General features: G+C 51.1%; 1 protein-coding gene across 4 annotated transcripts; it reads right to left on the reverse strand.

Annotated features, from left to right (window-relative positions):
* Positions 1 to 1,291: 1,291 nt before the first annotated feature.
* NT5C1A (5'-nucleotidase, cytosolic IA) lies at positions 1,292 to 20,173 on the reverse strand. 4 transcript variants are annotated; one of them, XR_007353385.2, is made up of 7 exons: positions 19,984 to 20,173; positions 8,885 to 9,052; positions 7,849 to 7,978; positions 6,500 to 6,622; positions 5,584 to 5,768; positions 3,909 to 5,223; positions 1,292 to 3,609 (listed from the first exon to the last, which is right to left on the reverse strand). XR_007353385.2 is itself a non-coding variant. In XM_048825996.2 (7 exons), exons 3-7 carry the CDS (start codon positions 8,996 to 8,998, stop codon positions 4,858 to 4,860), a joined length of 918 nt encoding a protein of 305 aa, XP_048681953.1. In that variant the 5' UTR covers positions 8,999 to 9,052; positions 16,821 to 17,381; positions 19,984 to 20,053; the 3' UTR covers positions 3,815 to 4,857. The 4 variants fall into 4 exon arrangements, 3 of the variants coding, with proteins under 3 accessions (XP_048681953.1, XP_048681951.1, XP_074977394.1); XM_048825996.2 differs by lacking the exon at positions 1,292 to 3,609 and adding an exon at positions 16,821 to 17,381 and having other exon boundaries at positions 3,815 to 5,223; positions 19,984 to 20,053; XM_048825994.2 differs by lacking the exon at positions 1,292 to 3,609 and having other exon boundaries at positions 3,815 to 5,223.
* Positions 20,174 to 22,240: the final 2,067 nt, after the last annotated feature.

Here is a 22,240-nt window from a genome sequence, read left to right on the forward strand (position 1 = left end):
TGGCAGAGCCAGGACTGGAACTACGAGACCAGGCCCGGGCCTGTACTCCGACTGCCTCGTGGACATTGGTGGTGTTTCACTCTAGGGGAAATGAGCCTCACCAGAACCTTGACCTTCAGTTCCAGTCTCAGCACCGCGGGCGGCTTGTTGTTTAGCCTATTCACACGCTAAGAACCGATTACCTTGTTAACATCGGTTCTGACAGGGTATGGCTGACAGCATAATCATCAATCTGCTCCCCCCCACCCACCCGGTCTTCTGCAGAATCCCTTTTTAAAATAGGTTTGTTGCAAAACCCCCTTGAATTCTGGTGCTCTAAAGAAAGGTGAGAAACAGGCAGCGGACTAACGATTAACCCTCTGCACACAAAACCATGGGTCTAGTGGCAGTTAACGTCACTGCTCAGTCACGTGCCTGCCATTGCATCCCATTCACTCCCAGGCTTCGTCAGGCCGCTGTCCAGTTGGGCCCCGCTCCTGCATGCTGCGCCATGTGGGTGTGGACCACTGAGATCAGTGGAGCTCTGTCTGAGTGGTGGTGTCCACCTGCACATTGGAGTTTCCAAGGCTGGAGGCTGAGACCGGAAGATCTTGAACGCAGGCAGGGACGTCGGCTGTATCTTTGCTAGTGCACTCTGAACACTCCCAGCTGTGTAGTTTAATTAGCTTCAGACGGTTGGTATGAGAATACGCGGGGCTGGGGAGGGACTGCGTGAAAGGAATAGCACTAAAAACAAACGCACATAAGAATGCTTTCCACTAATCTCCCATTTGCTTTAGGCTGACCAATGCCGATGCTGCTGTACTTGGGCAGGGGGAAGCGGTGGGTGGTGCTCACATTAACTACAACGGTGCTGTTTAGACGAACCTGGTGCTTCTAAACGAATCTCCTCCCAAAAGGCCTTTTCTCCCCATCCCCCTCTAGTGACTGGTAGAGGGTCTGCTCGACAGAAGTCTTTTGCCAAGTGCTATTTTTATCCAGGGCTTGAGGCATGAGTCTAAATTACAACAGGAGATGGCTGCTCAGACAGAGCCAGACACCTTGGGTTACACACCACTTCTCCAGTCACTGTCTGGAGAGCCTCAGCTCTTCCCAATGCTTCTACAGCGCCCAGAATGCTGCTTTAAAACCAGTTCCCACCTTCCCTCTGGGTGGCTTATAGGGCTGGGGATCCCAGGGCTGGGGATCAACTCCTTCCTTGCTGGCCACCAAATAGAACTTCTGCGGCCTGTCATTCCCTGCCCCCCCCCCCCCCCCCCCAAAAAAAAAAAGAATTCCAGCAGGCGACAAGGAAGTAGGACCGGCTGTAGTTTATTACAGACAAACACGCATAGGAATTTCCCTTGCTACACCAGTTCATTCACAGATAAAACCATCAGAGGACACAGGAGTGAAACGCACACAACAGCCAAGAGGGCCCAGTAGCCGCTGGTTCGATGCAAGAAACGCCACCAAGCCATCCAAGTGCGCGATGAGCTAAGAGACCTTTCAAGGGGGCTGCTGGCAGGACGGAAAATCCATCCCGAACCAGGAGATGACAGATGGACACAAGCAAGCAAGCCACAAAAGCAGTGAAATCCAACTCAGCCAACGATGGTGCACCATAGAAAGCAGTATGGATAAACCTGAATGGTGGCTGTCAAACATGAGTAGGGCAATAAACCTATTCAATGCAGGCAGGATCCACGCACTACAGTGGGGAATCCTCATTTCTCGGAGTCCTGTATTCTGGGGGGAGTCCCCTGGGGCCTCCCCCCAATACAAGCAGGGAAGCGAGTTCTGGGTCTACTTGCCTCGTGCTGACAGCGAATGAGAAGAGGCAACGCAGGAGTTGCCCAATACACTTGTTCCCGGCCCTCTGCATTTCTCTCTCTTTTGTTTGTCTTAAGCGTTGGAAACAAAATTAAAGTGCAAGTCACGCAGCACTCTGACGGCCGCGTGCTTCCCCTGGTCTCCACCAGAACTGGGGCACAGGCTCTTTCCCTGAGCTAGAGGCACCTTAGACCCGAGCTCTGCTTGCCAAGCAGGTCAAACCCCGGTGCCTGGGGTTTCTTTTGAGAGCGGCAAGCTCTCTCGACCCCAGAGTGCTGTTTTTAAATAATCTCTCTCACTCACTCACCCCCCGCAAGTAACACTATCGTGCACATGCACAATCAGATACCTGCATCCATGTACAATCTCTCTCTCTCTCTCTCACACACTCACACGCACCTATATACAATCTCTCTCTTTCAAACACACACTCTCAAGACCACCCGTTACAATCACTCTCCCATATACACACGCAGATGGCTATGCTCACTCACACACTCCCCCTGTCCCCATGCCAATATTTCAACAAGTCCCAGACCCAGAGAAATACAACTTCATAAGTGTTAGCTGACTGTTCTGGTCTTCATTACAACTTGTAGTTCCTGTTGCAAGGTCACCTTCTAGACTTGGGCGACGATCTGACTTGGACTGCTTGCACTTGGCAGAACTTCCACAGATGTCAGTCAATGCCAATCTACAGGAAGCACCTTGGATGTTCACATGAAAGCCCTGCACGTATCCCGACAGGCTGGTTGGAAGGGTCCCTGTCAGACAGTTTCGTCCCCAACCGCCTCCTACTTTTGATAAAACTGAATATTAATAGAAATGGTTTTGTGATATTTCATTTCTTTAAAGCTTCTTGGTTTGGATTTAAAAATCTTCCCCGAGGTGTCTGCAACCCCAGCAGGGCAGCAGAGTGGATCTCAACGGGAAACTGACCAGAGAAACAAGCTAAAACTTATCAGTGCTTTCATTGTCCAAGCAGGATTTAGTGCACGGAATAAACATACAGGATTGGTGGCGAAGCGTGCGGTTGATTGTTAATATTATTTCAGTTGATATATAAGAACCCCCATCCTTGGAAATGGCCAAACCATTGTAACTGAAAATGTGCAAAAAAAAGTCAGCCAGAGGCAGCCACCTCACATGGAAAATTTCAGCCCAAATGAAACGGTCTAAGTTCTAAGCAATTGAAAACGTGGTCTTATAACGGTAAGAGCCAGGCAATCTTAACCATGGGCATTGCTACTTGTGCTACCTAGAACACACCAACGGGGAAGGAGTATTTTTTAAAATGATCTTTAACCTTCTATTGTTCCTCCAGGCTGCACCTTCAAGTAAGAATGTTGTTGAATGAATTCCATACATGGCTTCAGAACAGCTCTCGGATTCCTTTCTGAATTGGGGATTTAATTCTTTCCCATTGTGTTAGCAGCATCTTTCAATTGCAGGAGTCACCACAGGTCTTAGGAAAGTGCCAGGAGCAGGGTTATCAATTGCCCAGTAGCCTCAGGTTGAATGAAACTTGAATTTTGCTATGGCTAACGAAACACTCAGGCTCAAATTCTCAGCTGATGTAATTGTCGATTTCGAGAAAGTGTGTCTCCCCCCCCATAGGTTAGGGCTGTCTTTCAACTTACACAAATGCCCAGCCTAGGTCCAGAGGCCGGGAAGCCACATATTGAAAAGTGGCTTCTGACTTTGTGTGGCTCAATTTTCAGATGCTCAACTTGAGATGCCTTTTTTCCAGGCGTTACTTATGCGTTTAGCAAAAACAACAAGAAGTCCTTGTGGCACCTTAGAGATGAAAAAAAATTATTTGGGCCTAAGCTTCCGTGGGCTAAAACCCACTTCATCAGATGCATGCAGTGGAAAATACAGTAGGGAGGTATAAATACACAGCACATGTACATGTGTATATTCATGTGCTGTGTAATTTATACCTCCCTACTGTATTTTCCACTCCATGCATCTAATAAAGTGGGTTTTAGCCCATGGAAGCTTAGGCCCAAATAAATTTTTTTCATCTCTAAGGTGCCACAAGGACTCCTTGTTGTTTTTGCTGATACAGACTAACGCAGCTACCCCTCTGCAACCTTATGGATTTAGGTATCTAATAGTAGCACCCGAATTTGGGCCATAACATATTGGCCCAAAACACTGACTAGGAAATAGGGCTTGAGATTTTCTTATCTAGCGTTGACCAGTCTTTCTATTTCCCCAAACGTTCACAGACAAACTTAAGTTTGGGTGGGTGCAGCAACAGCGGTGGGAAATTGGCTGCATCTTTTAACCTCATTTCCAGACCATTTAATGTTTAAACCTGTAAATGGTTTGTAACAATATTGTAACATTGTTTCTGCGCGTAAGCTGGATTCCATTGAAACATTGTCAGCCTTGACTTTTTTTTTTTTTTAATATATCAAAGTTCTTGGATTGGGAATTTCCCTGTTTGTTTTTTTTAATGAGCACCAAAAGTTTAAATTGGGCTGGCATATGAGTTCCCCAGAAGGAGAGCCCTGTTCTCACAGATCCTGTCCAACGCAAGGTCCCCCCTCCTGTAGGCTTCTCGAGTCTGGCTGGGTTTCAGTTTAAGTTCTCCAAGCTTTGTGGTCAACATCTGGTGCAGAACTTAAGTGTGAGCTCCTCTGGGTTTCTATGGGCCCCTGAAACACAGGGGAGGCATAGCAGGATCAGAATGGCTGGTGCTGGCTTAGGCACGAGGGCAGAGACGCGACAGCCGATGGGGCGCAAGTCAGCAATGGCTGATTCGGAGACACAGGAGCAAAGGTAGCAGAGTTGGGTTCAGGCATTGGTTGACCCTTCTGACCTTTATGCATGGGGCATGGGTGGTGATGGGGGCTGGCGGGACAGAGACAGTCAAAGTGCAACACAAAGGCAAAAGGAAACCTTTCCTTCAACCCACCCAGACAAGGCAGCTGCAACTTCAATACTAATCAAAGACGCTCAGACCCGGATATCAATCCGCGAGCGGTGCCCTGGTCAGCGAGCACCTGCAGTCACAGTTGCCACCGCCAGCTACGGCTACTTGCTGTTCTTGGTTTGTTTCTCTTGAGCCATCCGCCTCTGCTTCTGGGCTACACCGTACGGGACGTGGGCCGCGATGGTGCCACTCTCCTTCGCCCCCTCCACCTGGAACATCTGGTCGTCGAAGAAGATGTGCGGACGGATCTTCTCCAGCAGCGGACCCTTGGGGGCTCCAGCCAGGAACAGGGCTTCGTCCGTTTCTAGTCCCCAGCTGCGGAGAGTCTTTAGGGCACGAGCCCCAGAGCTGGCAGCGCTCCGGGCAGTGACCAGGTAGGTGCGAATCGGACACTCCAGTCTCAGCCCCTTGGAGTAGAACTTCTTCTGCAGCTTCCCCAGGGATTCCAGAAAGCCCTTCAGTGGCCCCTACCCAAGCAAAGGGACACGGTCATTCACAGCTACCTTCATCCCTTCCCCACTCCCCATGCTTTGGGAAAGACCCTAACCCTGCTGTGGGAATCCTCTAGCCAAGCGTATAGGAACCAAGGCCCAGATCCTCAGAGCTATTTAGGCACCTAACTCCCATTGAGCTCCCCTGTCTTTCGAAGCCAGACGAAACCCAGATGAAACTCAGAAACCCAGCATCAGCCTCATCCCGCTCTGGCCCTTCGGCTTGTGCTCAGGGCTAATGGAGTGGGAATTGCTGGAGCCGTCAGCCCATTCCCAGCGCTGCCTGCCCCAGACCTGGTTCCTGGGGCTGGCGGGTCGGGGGGCGATCGGCCGTACCTGGGCCAGCGGCTTGTTCTCATAAGCCTTTTCGTGTTCAAAAAACATGTCGAGGCCGTGCGCCTTCACAATCTGCTCCGACTCGTCCGAGAAGAGGACGGCGTCCCCGTCGAACGCCACCCGCAGCTGGCTCTCCGACACTTTCACGTCTTTGCTGGGGCTGAACATGGTGGCTGCGGCGATTCCTTGGGGGAGGGAACGAGAGAGAAAAACGTGGCAGGCGGCACGGCTCCTCCCGACTGCGCTTCCCAGGTCCTCCTACTGCGGAGCCGAGCAACAGAACTGGACACACACACAGAGCAGCTTACGCCCAAATACATCTGCGAGTCTCTAAGGTGCCACAAGGACTCCTCGTTGTTTTTACAGAGCGGGGACACTCCAACACCAGTCCTTACGTTGGACACTTGCATCTGGACCTTCACATCAGCATTTAGGAAAGCCAGAGGCACTTAGATACCTAGGTGAAGACGTGAGCCTCTGGATAAAGGGTCTAGTGTTCTGTTTAGGTGCCAGCCTCCCTCCATGTATTTAGTGGGGATTTGGGGGCGGCCGGGGGGAGCAAAGATTGCAGAACGTACATGGGTTTCCATCATTTGTCTCTGCATATCTTATAGGTGCTTTCAGCTCCTCAGCTGTTCCCACCGGCACGGAAGGAGTCAGTATCCATCCAGCAGCCAGCTGAGGAGAGCAGCCCACCTGCACTTTGAGAAGCTATAGATGTCAGCGAATGCTGCCGTTTCCATGGAAACGAGAGGGCCCACGTCGCCTCAGCAAGGGCAGGGGTGTGATGGAGGCAGGGTGTGGGACGCCTCCGCTACCCCGCTGGATGGAGATCCCGGGGCTGCTGGTCCTTACACCGCTCTCCTAGAGCGTGCCCCCCACCCGCTGCCACCCAGGGTTTGACCGGCAGACTCACCCTGTTCAATGGCCTCACTCACTTTCTCGGCATCAGAGGAGAGGTACAGGTTGGTGTGATAGGCCTTCAGGTAGCAAGTGGGGCTGTTCCCTCCCGTCATGCAGAACCTCTCGATGAACAGATCTGAGGATGGCCGGATGCACCAGATTAGCTGGCATGGCCCAGCAAGGGCCCAGACGGCTATCCAGCCCTATGGCGTGCAGGGGGCCCCAGCAGCTGCCACTGGTGGGGCAGTGAACCAGAGTGGGGATTTGCTCCCCCTCTGATGCCAGGCCAGAGGAAAGAGACGGCAAATGAGCACAGGGCAGCCTGGCCACCAGAAGGGTGGGGGGCCCCGTGGCTGCTGGCAACGATGATGCCCAGGCCAGCCCTGTCACAGATACTGACGCAGTAGTTCCACTTGGACACAACGCCTCATACCTAGTAGCTGTTGACACTGGTTTCCCGACACCTGTCAATAACCCCTTCACCGAGCCCCTGCACCACACTACACTTAGCAGTGTCCTCCTGTGAGCCATCCTCCTCCCAGACCCAGGAAAGCCCCAAAGGGGCACATGGTATTAATTCAATATTGACATCTATAGAGACAGGGCGGCCTAGTGGCTAGAAGAATAGGCTGTGACTCAGGAGGCCTGGGCGCTAATCCCAGCTCTGCCACTTGCCTGTGGAGTGACTTTGGGCAAATCACTTCACTGCCCCTTGCCTCAGTTTCCCCATATGTAAAATGGGGATAATGTCACTGACCTGCTTGTAAAGCACTTTGAGCTCTACCGATGCAAAGTGCTAGACAAGAGCTAATTATTATTATACTGCTTCTCTACCCTCCTATCATTCCTTCTGTTCCCAGGGTTATTCGCACCAAGAACTCAGATCTAAACTAGGGAGATGGCAAAATCAAGGTTGGTTTGAGTTTGGCAGAAACTCATCAGATGGCTTTTGACCCTGGAAAGTACCCAGGTGTGGTTTGATCCAGGTCTCATTCCATCCAAGTGCCCAGGAACTGCATACGCTGTTCTGATTTTGGCTTAATCGTCCCAAGAAGAGATGGCCCAAAATGGGGCAGATGTTGCCAAACCCCCATTTACCAAACCAGAAGCAAGGTTGATTCAGAGCTGGATCACATTTTATTGGTACCCTTGAAGACTGGAGAGGGTTAGTCTACAACCATCTTTAGCCTAAGCCACAGGAGACTGGGGCTTGCTGGGTTGTTTAACGGAATAGCGCGGGGAACAGAAGATAAAGCTTTGCCCTCCAGTTTCTCCATCATCACAGCCACTAACCAAAGACCCAGTGGCCACCAGCTCCCAGGTCATTTAAATGGTTCTGGCTCAGGGTCATTCGGTGCTTACCGTGATGATTGATGCTGTTGATCAGGCGGACCCCGACCTGGGCGTGGTTATTAGTCATGAGGACAATATCAAAGAGTTCTTCACCGTCGGGGTAGAGCTCTCGCAACTGAGTGTTGACAGCTTCAAGGGCCTACAAGTCCAAAGAAAGAGGGAAGAGTGATCTAGCCACCAGCTCATGCACATGCTCCTTAACAAGAGAAGTGAACGAGCTGAAACCTGATGCCCACTGATTTACATGTGGCTCTGTCTGCTTATAGTCAACGTGTTCCTATATGCCCTCTACTACTATCTGCGTGTCCATGAACAGAGGATACCAAAGGTTGGAAGGAACCCATTTAGGTCTGTCCCTCAAGGGGAGTTAGCAATTTGTTTCCCCATGATGTATGTGTCTCCTAAGTTCTCATCTTTTAAAAATAAATTCGACAGTATTAGCTACTCCTGCTTCTGCCCCATCTTCCCCATACTCCATCCATCCATCCATCCATCCACTAACTCCATTGCTTTCTCTCTGAAATACGGATGCTCAGGTGCTTTCAGAGAAGACAGCCCTGTCAGAAGAGCATCCATATCTCCTTCCTCCATGGCCTTCAAAAGGCAGAGGAAGGGTCTAATCAAATCTTCTACACGACACAAAACAAGTACAGCCCATGACTCCTTGGGCACATCTAAAAAGCTGGCCGTTGGGAAGATTTTTACTCAAGATGAATTTTTCAGTTCTAATCCGTGCTGTTCAGTGGAAGCCATTACCCTTAAAGTTTTCTCAGAGTATTTTCCTTCTCTCCCAAGGTTTTCTAGATTCTTTGAACTGAATTCTGCTCTCTCTCTTACACCAGTGGGAATCCAGAGCAGTTCCCATTGTAGCCAATACAGCTATTCTAGATTGATAACACAGGGATGAGAGCAGAATTCTCTAAGGTTGGTGTTTACCTTCAGTTTTATCCAGGACACCATGAGCCTAAGTCCTTGTGCCTTGCTCCGGTGGTGGGGGAGCTTGGAAAGGCAGAGGATCTCAGGGGGCTGGAGCAATGGTGCTCACCTTGACAAATGGGAAGGCAGCGCCAGGTAGGAAGGGTTCATTCTCATGGTCCAGCTGGTATTTCACATATGCCTCCACCCCATGCTCTGTGTAAATCTTCTGCTCTTCCTCCATGCGAAACAGAGCCCGCGAGGAGACTGCGATTGTTATTGCATTCTCAGGCTTTGGCTGCATGACAGAGAGAGACAGAAATTGCATCACTAATACTTATTTTCCATCAATGGTCACATGATTATGGACCCAGTTCCAGCATGCAGGGGTATCATCAAATGCCAGGCCAGAAATGGAGCACCAAGTCCACCCCTCTCCAAAGTCGAGGAACATCAGTTCTGGATCGTTCTCTAGATCAGAATGTAGGGATTGGGCATGTATCTATTAAAAACAAACCCATCCCAATCTTCTCACTTCTGATTAAACTCCATCTAGCATAGCCCTCTGGGCCCAAGATTCACATACACAGATTGCTTCCATTTCACTTGGGGGGGGGGGGGGCGACTGTGTGCTGGGAATCACACACAAATCTATATTGCTTGCTTTAAGGTTATAGGCAGGGAGCCAATGCTTGTCAGCACTTCACCCCAGAGTTCATTCTGAGCTGGAACATTTCCATTCCTTGCATTCTGGGGCTTCTCCGAGCCAAGAGATTTCTAGGATCAGCATCCTCAGTCCCATGGCCCCTCTGAGCGGAGACATTTCCATTCCCTGCACTCTTCATCAGCGGTCACTTGGCACCCACCCAACTGTTGAAAAACCTCTCCATGTTTCCAGTTGAAGGAACTCTGGGGGCCATCTCACATAGAATGTGATGGGTTTTTGCCTCCTGGTTTCATGCAGCATCTAGTGTCCTTTGACGTTAAAGGCCAAATTCAGACCTGGTGTCCATGAGTGCAACTCAGCTGAAGACCATGCATGGCACCTGATTACAACAAGCATAATTTGGTCCCTAGGGTGTCTCTATACCAAATTATGAAGTTATGGCAGGGGCATCAAATGAACAGAATAGCTGGTTGTCTCCTGGGATGCTGCAAAACTTCAACAGACAGAAGTATCCCTCCCCCTCATTCTGGCATTCACGGGGCACCTGGCATTCACGGTGCTGCAAACAGGGACTTCTGGGTAATTTTAAAACACTAAGCACTGCGTTGGGGAGGGAGTCAGGAAAACTACTTGACACAGTGCATTAGCAATGCTTGGGGCTTCCCATCAACACTGGGAAGAAACCATTACAGACCATGCCAGTTCAGCCAGAACTAAGCTATTATAAAGACTTTGTCCCAGGCATCAAAACCAACCAGTGCCGGCGATGCCTGGAAAGTGCCTGAGAAAGGCTGTTGTGTCTGGCTGGAAGGCAGTGAACAGGTATTACAAGCCCAGGGTGAGCCAAACCACCATTGATTAGCAAATGTTATTAATCTTTAAAGACTTGATCTACAGCCCACGGAGAAATCAAGAAGAGGCTTTTCATGGACTTCCATTAGGCGTGGCTTGGGCCCTGACACGTCTATTGTGCTGGAGGTGGCATTGGCATCTTGCAGAGGGGATGAAGACACCATCTCCCCCAGAGGAGTTTACACTCTCAGCTCTGAGTCGGCGAGAGGATATTAATCTCACGCCAGCCACGGAGGCGAAGTTGTGATGGGCTTGTGGCTTCTCAAAAGCAAAATGGCTTCTCCGTGGCAACTCGCTGGTTGACAAAATAATTGGAAGCGAAGCCTGAACGGTGACTCTTCTGCAGACACCCCAGCGATGTGCTGCCAAGAATCTAACAAAGCCGATCCCTCCTTGCCTGCAGTAAAGCCTGTGACAGTATTGGGGGCAGGGGGAGAGAAAAAGAGAGGCACTTGCAGAGAAAGCAAAGCCTGGCTCCTGGACAGTATTTTTATGGCCTCCAGGAATAAGTCATCCCTACCACTCATGGTTTAGCAGTGTCCAGGAGGAGGAGGAAGAGAACTCCACCTGAGACAGGGAAACCAGCCTGGCCTCTTTCATTTGGTGGGGAAATTTTAAATGAGACACCCCCCTGCCACTTTCAGAGTTCTCTCCGGCACATCAGAGACCGTCTATAGGGGGAGAGGGCCAGAACTGGCAGAGAATCTCTGAATCCTAGGTCAGACAACAGCTGAGCACGCTGTGGTTAGCAGCGATGCTGCCATGGACTTCTCGGGCCCACTCCTTGGAAACAAACCCAATGCAATAAATCAGGTTGACGCTGGGGAACAATCTAGCTTCTTGTGTTCCTTTGTCCTGAGAAAGACTGGGCCAAACCCTGCTCCCAATTTCACCAGTGGAGTTGCAGCGGCATAGCTGAGAGCAGAATCAGGCCCACTGGGCTTTCAAAACGGCCCCAAAATCTCAATGTGACATCTCGGGCACATACAGAGGCGTAGGGTAAGGGATTTTTATGCTCTGGGACACAGCAGCTTAGCTGATTGCAGGGTATTACTGATGCATTATGCTGAGTGCATTGGCTTGACTGATCCCACTCTTTGTTTAGGAATTTTTAGCTTAAATCAATATTAGAGAGATGACATGGCCGGGCTACAACCGTCTTATTGTTCATCTCGAGAAACCAGCTAAGGGGGCTGGGTCCATTCTTATCAGAGCTGATTTGAAATGCGAGTGTGTGTGTGTTCAGTGAACTGCAGCATACATGTCAGATTTGAGGTTTCCCGTGATTTCATGTAAAGAGGTTTGGGAGCGGGGGGCTGAACCTGGATGAAAACCTATGGCAAGAGGTTAAGATTTGGGGGTGGGGTATCTTAGGGTGTGGGTTATTACACGGAGACAGTGAAAACTAGAAACCAGACAGTATGGAACAGTGTGTTAGATGGGACCAACCCCAATAGGGGCAAAATTTGCAAACGTGCCTAAGTGATTTAAGTGCCTCAGTCCCATTTTCAGATGTCATTTAGGCACTTAAGAGCCGGTCTCATTGAAAGTCAATGGAGTTTAGGAACTGACGTGCTTAAGGGTCAGATTTTCAAAGAGATTCAGGCATCTAGCAATGCAGACTGGCACCTAGCAAGATTTCCAATGGGATTTAGGCACTTAGGTGCTTAAAGACTTTTTTCAAAAGTACCTAAGTGTGAGATTTTCAATGTTCCTCTTGGTTTATTTCAGCTCCGATTTCTAGACTTCCTGTTTACTAGGTTGTCCTGGCCAGTATTGTTATTTTGCAGTTGGTAGAGGTAGGTAAGCTGATGTCTTTCCCAGCCTGCTATACGAACACAGTCCACATGCTCTGCAAAATCCAAACTCACCCCCCAGCATTTGGCTTTATTAAAAACAGCAACACGAGAACAGAGATTAGCTCAACGATTCTCCGCAGGCTCGGCTGCTCTGAAGGCTTGGGCCTTCTCTCCAGCCTGTTCAGCCCTGATCCTCTACCACCCCGAGAGAGTCACTCCCACCTCCCTTGCAGCCAGCTGGGATGAAGAGTCACCTGCCTCCGTGCATTAGCACAACCCACCTACTCCTCTCTCAGCAGGATCAAGGCCAGTTAACAGAGCGATTTAGGCAGATGCTGCCAGGCTAATTATACAGCCCAGAAAACTGCCTTGCAGACAATAAACACTGAAAGTGTCCCTAAGCAGTGTTCATGCACCAGGACAGTGACCTGAAACCAACAGGACCCTCTCCATATAGCTGAAACAATGGGACAAAATTCTCCTCTCCAGCACTCCACCGAGCTTCACAGATGCACCAGAGAGGATTCGGGATTGTTCTGCAGGGATGCGCATGGACTGTTGTTCCCTAAAATGACTTCTCCTGGGCTTTGCTGGCGTGGCTATCTAGGACCGCAGATATTACGGTCATGGGGGACCACAACAGAATGTAAGATAGAGGGGAGAATTCATTCGCTCCCACTAGCCCAGGATTTTGGCCTAGTAGCATAGCACACCAAATACATAATTCACATGTGGCAAATAGTAGCAAATTTACCATTTTAAGATCGGTTACCCAGGGGGCCTTAGTTATTAACTAGTCATGGGCCAGCTCTTAACTCTAATTTGCATTAATAACTCCAGTGTCATGGGTCATTTATGAGCGAAGACATTAATTAATAACTATTAGAGGTCCCAAGTCAGTTCGTCACTAGCCTTTGGCAGTTAATCCAGTTCATGGGCACAGCTGCTATTACCTAAATTAGTTTTCTGGGTAAACCAAGATGGGCTATAGGACATTTGTATCCGCTTCCTGGTACATGACGGACAGCAGGGAAATGCATCCTCCACTTATAGCTGTTTAAGAATTTCCTGCAAGATGAAACTGGGTCAGTGTTGTGAATGTCACAACCACTTAGTTTGATCAGACAAACTCAGGGGGCTCTGGAAAGCCATTCCATGTGCCTTTTCAAAGACGCTGGGATTGGCGTGGTATGGCACAGAGAAATCTGGCTGTGCTTTCATACATGCATGGATCTCTGTGCTGCCCACACCTTGCCTGTAGGTCTATGCGCCAATTACGCCCTCATCTTGTGTAGCTATTTACAAGATGCTCCCGGTTGGCTCCTTGCCATTTAAAGGTACAGGCCCCCCCAAAGGTAAATTTCAGAGGTAATAAGCGCAGCAAGAAATGGATCATTAAGCCAGATACTCAGTTGTATCCCACCCTACATTTCTGACGTAGTCCCTGCTGTTTTGTAGCGCGTCAGTGGGCAGGCAGAGCTGTCCGGCATCATCCCTCTTCCACCATCTGGGGACATATCACCTGTCGAATCCTGTTCACGCCTGCTAAATACTGTGCACCTCTAGAACACTTTCTGTAGGAGGACTGTACATGTTCATGAATTAAGCTTCACAATTCAGGCTGGTCAGTTCACGGAATTCCCCCTTCTGTAGGAAATGCCAACCGTTACAATACATTTTTGTTCCAATTCGGAGCAAAGTCAGAAATTTTGAAGTCCCCACAAGACAAATAGCCCCAAAATTTTGATTTTGGGAGCAAAAAAACTAAATGTTTCAATAAGTCACCTCAATGCAACTTTTATATTGCAATATTAAGTGGCCGCTATACACATCACATTAACAGAATATTTAAATTCACATTTTAATACAAGTCCAAATGAAATCAAAGGGGCACTATTGACATGTTTCAACTCCCCCCCCCCATTGAGAAGTGTCACAAAACCAGCCCACCCCCCAAGACACATTTTGAATATGATAAAACTGCCTTTTTAATATAAAATTGTTCCATCGATTATTTTTTACCTGATCTATTTACAACCTTTCCGTCTGGGGGAAGTCAGCTCTTATCTCTACTTTACAAATGGGCAACCAAGGCTTGGAGAGCAAGATATTTGCCTACAGTCATATGGCAATCCTGGGGCAGAAGCAAGAAAAGAACCCTGGAGCGCACACTCCCATTCCTGTGCTTTAACCACTAGACTGAGCTTCTTCTCCTCCTAACAAACAGTTGTCTTCTTTCGTGACCTCCTAGCCACACTTCATATTCGCTGTCAGACCACATGGGACCCTAGGCAGTATTCCACCCCAGCGTGACCATCAGCCGAGTGGGGATCCTTGGGGCCAGGAGACTGGATAGTTCAGAACAAACACTGTTTATCCTCAAGGTCAGTTAATGCTGGTCATCAAACAGTGTCTGGAAAGCAGCTCGAGGGCTTTGCTGAGCTGAATCAAACTGAATTCTGCATTTTGGAATTTAAAAAAAAATAGAACAGCTGTTCTATCCTCTTCCTTTGCCATTGGAGGATCAGACCAAAGGCTCCATCTAGCCCCTTTCAGCAGAGGATTAATAAAGAGCTTAACAGAAATATTATAGGAGGATAGTGAAGGGGAAGATGGAGCTGTCTTCTAGGGTTCTGTTCATGTCTGGACTCAGCATCTTAAGACAAGGACAGAAGGGCAACTAGGTAGGAAGCACTAGCCATCAGCAAACAGTGCAATGCAGGGAGATGCTAAAAGGGGATTTAAACCTTTGGGAACTGCAGATGTAGGTCTAATCCTCCTCCCAAGCAGTCATTGGGCTAGCGGTCTGGAAAGTACCTGCTGCCTTTAAGCCACTATCCCAGTGTTAGCCAACAGCTCCCATAATTCCTTACCAGTCGCCCCTACCCTCCCACGCAGTCTGTATTTTCTTAGACAAGCTTGAATCCCTAAACAGAGCTATGTTAACATAAAAACCCTTCAAATACAGAAAGAAAAATGGAGAAATGATAGGGGGAATTATTAAAACTAATAATATTGTACGTTTCTATAGCACCTCTCATCCCACAGCACTTCACAGATGATGTATACTCAGTACCGCTGAAATGCGGCCAACTCTGGGGTGGAGAACGATAGCCAGCGGCACACAGAACAGGAATTTTGGCCAGGATCCCAGAGAGGGGGAAGGGGGCACATGCTCTTAAAAAAAGCACCAAGGGAGCATTAACATCCTCCAAGCACAGGCAGAACAAAGGTTTCATCTGAAAGACCCAGCACAGCTTTATCCTCCTCCAAAGGATGAAGGGCTGAGACAATTCTGCCAGGATTTCCAGGGCGTCTATGTATTTCAACCTTGATACTTATAACTGCAAGTGATCCCTTCCAGCAAAGGCAGCTTCAAACATTGCACCAGATGGCACTCCTCTAATCCGGTCACCTAATCCTGTTACACGAGAGCTGCTGTGGTTACAATTCCTAACTACCCTGCCAAGAGTTGATGGCCAAGCCCCGGAAATCCCGGATGCCACCGAAAACCCAGACCGGAGATATGACTTCCAGTCAATACAGGAGTTTGGAGCATATATGGTGCTGGCTCCCATGAGGGCACCAAGGAACGTGCAGAGATCCCTGAACTTTACAGGAACTGAGGGGAAATCCCAACTCGTGGGAGACACGTCCCACGCAGCCAGACAGAGGAACACCTTGAACATAGGCAAGGAGCAGGCAAGGCTGAAGGTGACGAATTGAGAAGCAGGCAGACGACATCCTGGGAAAATGGAGCATTGTAGCACAAAGCACTGCCCTGACTTGGTATCTCCAGATAGGACTTGTGTTTGCCACTCAGTGGGCAGCTGCCATGGCCTTGGGCAGCTCCTGAGAGAGCCTGCAGGTGTCCAGCCTGGCATCTCCCAGACAGCTCAGGAGCGGGCAGCCCGATCTGAATTGGCACCGATAGGCTGTTCACCGATAGGACAAAACCCATAAGGTCCTTCCAGCTGGGGTATGTCCGTTCCCTAGCACCGAATGACTAGTACATTGTCCAGTCTTGTTTTAACTGTTCCAAGCAATGGGGCATTCTTCCCTTCCTCCGGGACCCAATTCCATCGTCTCACTGTCAGGAAGTTTCTCTGGGCATTCACCCTACATTTTCCCTTTCTTAATTCATCTCCTTCCTCCCCCCCCCCCCCCACTTCCCCTGGTTCTACCCTTCATGCCAGCCTATGTCATCCCTCATCCTCCTCTCAAATAGTTGCAAACTTGTCTCCCCACTGGGGGCCATCACCACAATAGGCATTTCCATGCTTTCCTCGCAGGTGCCTTAACCTCTCGGATCATTTCTCTTGCTCTTCTCTGAAGTCCCTCCAGTTTGTCCATAACCTTCTGATCACCAGGGGTGCAGAACTGAACACTGTATTCCCCAGGGGAATGAAAACGTGATCTCTTTTAAACCGGTGTTAGGGTCACAGTCATTTATTGTTACTACTAAATTATGCTGTGGGCCAGAGCCTCAGCTGGTGTGACGCAACACTGATGAGCGTGCGTTCCAGGGCCCAGGGCTGTGTCTGATCCACAGGGAAAATTAATCTGTGATAATGCCCCTTAGAAAGCTTTAGCTCAAGCCGTAGCAGCTCACGCTTTTAGCTCAAGAGATTGGCGGTTCAGTCATTGGCGTGTCGGCCAAGACTGGGCTGTCACAATATCCAATTTACCCCAGCTGAGAATCTGGGCCTATATTTATGAACACAAAAATGATGAAAAATTAATACGACCTGAGGCTGGAGCCCAGCTGTGCCGGTGTCACTCTGAGGAATGCAAATGCACCCTCAAGAAAACCCTTTCTCTGGGATGTCAGTTGCAGGAGTTGGGGGACAGCTGCCCCTGAGCCAAGCCACAAGCTGTAACAGGACCACCACTGCATAGCTGTGAGTGACTCTTACTGACTCTTCTTCTCAGCAGGGGCCCCCAGACTGCTGGAGCTTGTTACTTTCCCATCTCCAGACGCTTTGCACCCATCAATCCCTGCAGAGTAGTTCTCAAAGGCTTCTGTGTAACGAAGGGCCTGACCAACACAACTGAGACGTTGATCTGGATTCAGACCCTCCAAGTTCAGAGATGCCTGGATCTGGCATTTTGGTTTGGTCCATTAGAGGGATAGGGATCCGGTGTGAAATCTGGATCCAGTCCAGCTCTGGATTCCAGCTCCTTCTCCAACACTTCAGGAGGATTTAGTTCCAGAGTCCTGTCTTGGGACCAGTTGTATGCCGGCGGGGGGAAACGGGGGCCAGGCAGCATCAGCACCAGGTGGTAGCAAAGACAAATGGGTTCAGATCCTTTGGAGACATGGACAAGGGGTCAGCCCTCTGAGGAGGGTGAAGAGGATTTATTCTTCAGGGAAAGGCCGGAGCGGCGTGACTTTGGGCAAGGGGACAGTTATACTTGGTGGCAGAGGTGGGACTCTCCTAAGGAGAGAGGGGAAGGGAGCAGCACCTGAAGGGAAAACTCATTTTCCCCAGGGACTGCCTTGGTTCTGTACGCTATTTACAGATGGAGAATTTTTGCCCCTTGGTCACTGGAGAGGGTTATGAGGCCATTAAAAGGCATTGTAAGCATCATGGAATGATGGGTCTAATTCCTGACCCAGCCCTAGTGGTTGGAGGGAGACCCAAGGCAGCAGTGAGAACCATCACTGCTGTGGGGAGTGGGGGCTGACAGGGGCCCACTGGGAAGAGCACTGAAAAGGAGTGGAATTGGGAGGAAGAGAATAGATGGGGCCTGGAAGAAGTGGCGGGGCTGGACGGAATGGTGCCTCAAAGCCTAGGTGCCTCTGGGCCCAATTTAATGCACCCGTGACCCCAATTAGCTGTTTACAGCCCCACAACGTCACCCTCTTCCTGCCTACTCCGCATTCACTTCCGAGGCTATGGAAATCAAGGGCTTACTATAAGCATCATCAACCCCCTCCCCACCTGCGCCCCCCCCCCCAACCTGCTCCTGGGACTGTAAGAAGCCCCAGAGTCTCTTCACCCGTCTCTCTAGCCTGGTCTTGTATCCAACAAGCAGCAGAGCTGTGGGGTCAGCTGGCGTCATTCCAGGATCCCAGCTCGGACATGGAGACCGCTCCCAGCAGAGAGGACAGGCATGTCCCCTGGGCCTGCGAAGGCAGCGGGCAGATGGAGGGACAGAACAGATGACAGACAGACTACTGATACCTAGAAATATCTGTTAAACAGACCACAAATCCCTGCCCCCCCCGCAAGCACTCAGGGGTCAGATTAAAGTTCACTGCGATGGCTGGGATGTTTATGGGTTTTCAAAACACTATATAAATAAGACAGGGAAATGCCTTGCACCCATTCATCATGGGCTGTGACAGCTGCCTCTCAGGGCGTGCCCAGCTGCGTCTGAGCGCAAGGGAGCTGCAATGGGAGCTCTCTGCATGGCTTTGGTGCCTGCTCCTCACAGCCTGCCTGAAGCCAGCCCCTGGGGCAGGAGTGTGAGCTGGGCATGGAGTCAGGGCAGATCCCACAGAGCAGATTCCTGGCAATGTGGTCAGAGAGAGGGTGTGTTTTCCAGACCCCAGGACTAGGAATCAGGACGCCTGGCTTTTGGTCCCAGCTCTGCCACTGACTGTGGGCAACTCACTTAACTGCTCCATGCCTCAGTTTCCCCATCTGTCAAATGGAGATCATAATACTGATTACTCACTTCTGAGGGTGTTGAGAGGCCGCATTAATAGCTGAAGCTGTCAGAGCCTTGCATGAAAGGGGGCAGAGGATCATTGTTATAACCCAGGCTAGCTTATCCCCTCTCAGTTCCCACTACAGCTGTGAAGGCTAAAGCCAGCGACCATCATCCATTTGCAGGATTCAAGGAGCCAAACAAGATTTCCACGCAAGGAATGTGTCTGCAGGAGACGATGCCCAGGGCTGGCAGGGCTCCACAGAACTACAGCCTGCCAAGTCTCTCTCTGTCTGAGTTCACACCTGAGGTTACAGGTGTGAGACAGAAATGTTAACTGGGAGCCGCTAGGACATGCGCTCCGGGCTTATCACGGGGCAGGCCTGCAGCACCATGAACACAGGAATTTCCAGACTGGACCAGACGGCGGGGCGGCCGGGAGGGGGGCGGGGGGTCCATTGGCTCCAGGACCTTGTCTCTCTCAGTCAGTGGCCAGTAGCTAATGCTCCAGAGGCAGGCGTAAGAACCCCAGAAGGGGCATTTAACAAACAAGCAGCCGGCAGGGAAGTTTATTCCTGACCACAGGTAACTGGAGGCAGGCGGGTTTCTACACCTTGTTTTCCAGCCCACGGTTCCTGTGGAGGTTCTGCTGGTTGTGGGAGTTTCTATTATTAAACTTGTGCCGGAGGGGTTTATAGCTCAGTGCCCATTAGATAACACAGGGCTCTTAGCCGAAGGGCACAGGCCAATGAGACTGAACAGGAGCAGCCAAGTTCAAATGACATTAGCTGCCCGACTGGAGCTGCCAGGAGATTCAGCCTCACCCATCCTCAACCCACCCCCTTTTACGTGGGCGCCCACACTCCAGCAACAGGGACGAGAAGGTGGGTCACAGACGGAGCTTGGGCCTGGGCTGGGCATCTCCTGCCTTGGCTACGATGGCATATCGGGCATGCTCTGCCTGTGACAGGCACCCAGGGGACCTGGCATGCGTCCAGCCGCTCCCCTGCGGCCAGGGAGCAGGGCAGGAGCAACCTAGCTCAGGGTCCCGTCCTCCCAGGGCCCAGGCAGATGGGGCCCCGGCAAGCCAGCCTGCAAAGGCATCGCAGCAGATCGATGCAAAAGGTCGGGGGGAAGAAGGGGGGTGTCCAGGTGGCTCAAATCCTGGGGGTTGGCCCCTGCTCCCGGCACGGGGAGGGTTTGCTGCCCCAGCCCCCCAGGTCCCAGCCCCAGCAGGAAAGGAAAGGCTCTTACTGGTTTGGGTTTCTTTCTAGGGGTCAGGCTGTCATAGAAAGTCTTGGCTTCCTCCCAGCGCTGCGGCGTCCCGGCCTCCTGGCCACCCGCGGACGAGCCCTCCCCAGCGGCGGCCGGCTCCATCTCGCCGGCCCGGAGCGCGAGCGGCTGCGCTGCTGGGTCTCCCCGGGACGCGGCGCGCGCCGCTCGGCTGGGCGGGGGCGCTTTATAGGGGCCGCCCGCCCTGCGCCGAGATCGCAGGGGCCAGCTGGCTTAACCCGTGCGGCGCTGGAGCCTGCCGGGCTCTTCCCGCAAGCCGGGCGGCAAACCAGCGCCGGGCCGGGCTGCGCCTCGGGGGACCGGCGCTGCAGACCCGGGCAGGGCCCCCCCGGCTCGTCCTTCGGCGCCCCGGGCAGGGCACCTGGCTGGGACTCAGGCCGCCTGGGTTCCCCGGCTGGGTCCGCCCCGGTGTGACTTCGGGCCAGTCACCTGCTGCCCGTGCCTCTGTTTCCCCTCTTGAGATCCGCGGTACTCAAGCGAAGGCTTTGGAGGCGCTTTAATGGGTCTCCTGCGGCTCTTCGCAGCACACGGTATTCAAAGGACCTTGAGTGGGTATCTGGCACTCGAGTATCTGAAGCCATGAATTCACACCACGGGGGGGGCCCTTTGGGGTAATGCTGATCGCTGATTTGGCTCCTGAACCCCTGAGGTCCGAGTATGGCTGCTTTAGACCGTAAGCCCACGGACTCTTTTATTATGTGTATGCACCGCACCTAGGCCCCTGGGGCCTTGATCCCTGTCGGAGCCCCTGGGGGCTACAGCAATAACTTTGCCCTTCTTTTTATCTGGGACATAGATGCTGTTCAAGGGAGAGGGGTGCAAGGGTAGTCGGGGCGCTAAGAAAAGACATACCCCCCGAGATCTGCAAAGGTATTCGGGCTTCTAACCTCGACTGGAGTCAATGGGAGTTAGGAGCCTAATTAACCTTTGAAGATCTAAGCCAAGGCCCCTGCCCCGAGGAGCTAACTCAGAGGCTGCAAATCAGTGCAGGAGGTTTGGCAAATGGAGTGCGTTTTAAGGAAAGATCCCGAGTAAGTGAGGAAGGGTGCCTGGGGATAGGAGGGTGCTCCCAAAATCGAGGATGGCAGGAAAGATGGCTCAAAGCTGAGAGTGGGGGAAGGAGGCAAAGGGAAGGGATAGAAGAGGGGGTACAAAGGAGCGGGAGGGATGAAATGGTAATAATAAAACCTAACTCTGTATAGTGCTTGTCGTCAGTCAATCCCCCAATGCTTCACCATCTTTAATGTATTTATCTTCACACAACCCCTGTGAGCAGGAGAGTTATCCCTGATGTGCAGACAGGGAACTGAGACTCAGAGAGGTTAAGTGACTTGCCCAAAGTCACACAGGACATCTGTGGCAGAGCTAGGAATTGCACCTGAGCCTGCCAAGTGCTGGGATATGGCCTTAACCATTTAGGGTGGAGTTATGCAAAGCCCTGCAAGAGAAGAGGAGCTTCCATTGGGTGCTGCAGCAGAGAGGGTGTTGGTGCAAGGACTGCCAGGGTTGGAGCCCTGGGAGAGGAAGATGAGCTAAGCAGTGACATTTTGGGGAGATGAGATGCAGGCAGGTTGTGCTAGTCAAGGCATAAGGGGTGGAGAGAGGAAAGGTTGGAATCTAGAGGATGGATGAGGCAGGAAACTAGAATTTGGCAAGGGTCTATCTGGGGGCAGCAGAGAGGAACCCCACATTGTGAAGCTGGGGGCCAGGGAGGGTGATGGAGTTCTTGGCAGTGACGGAGACCTGCCCACCTTTAGATAAGCTGATGAAGGGCAGGTTTAGTCCTGCTGGTGGACTGCAAATCACCCAGAGTAGTTGCTGCAAACCCAGTGCTGGGTAAATGTCAGGGAGACTTGAAACCCCGGTGGGAACGGCGTAAGTTCATCATCCTCCAGCAGGCTACTCGGGGACAAACAGATCCACGGCTTGGCAGCCTGAGATGGAGACACTGCAGTGCACTCAGCAGGATTCACCCACTCGTCCTCTGAGTCCCTGCAGGGGGGACCATAGCTGTGCATTAGTGAATGGAATTATTAATCTTACTCATTAGCTAATAAATCATCTCCCAAGTGGATTCATTTGTATAACCCAGCCCCTCTGAGTGAAGTCGGAGGCCCAACTGTAACTGCTAAAAACACCTTTTGGGACAAACTGTAAAAGGAAACCCTTTGCCCTAAATGCAAAGCCCAGAACCCACTGAATCCAGGCTGCAGAGCAG

The sequence above is a fragment of the Caretta caretta genome, chromosome 19 (genome assembly GCF_965140235.1).
Source record: "Caretta caretta isolate rCarCar2 chromosome 19, rCarCar1.hap1, whole genome shotgun sequence".
NCBI lineage: Eukaryota > Metazoa > Chordata > Testudines > Cheloniidae > Caretta > Caretta caretta.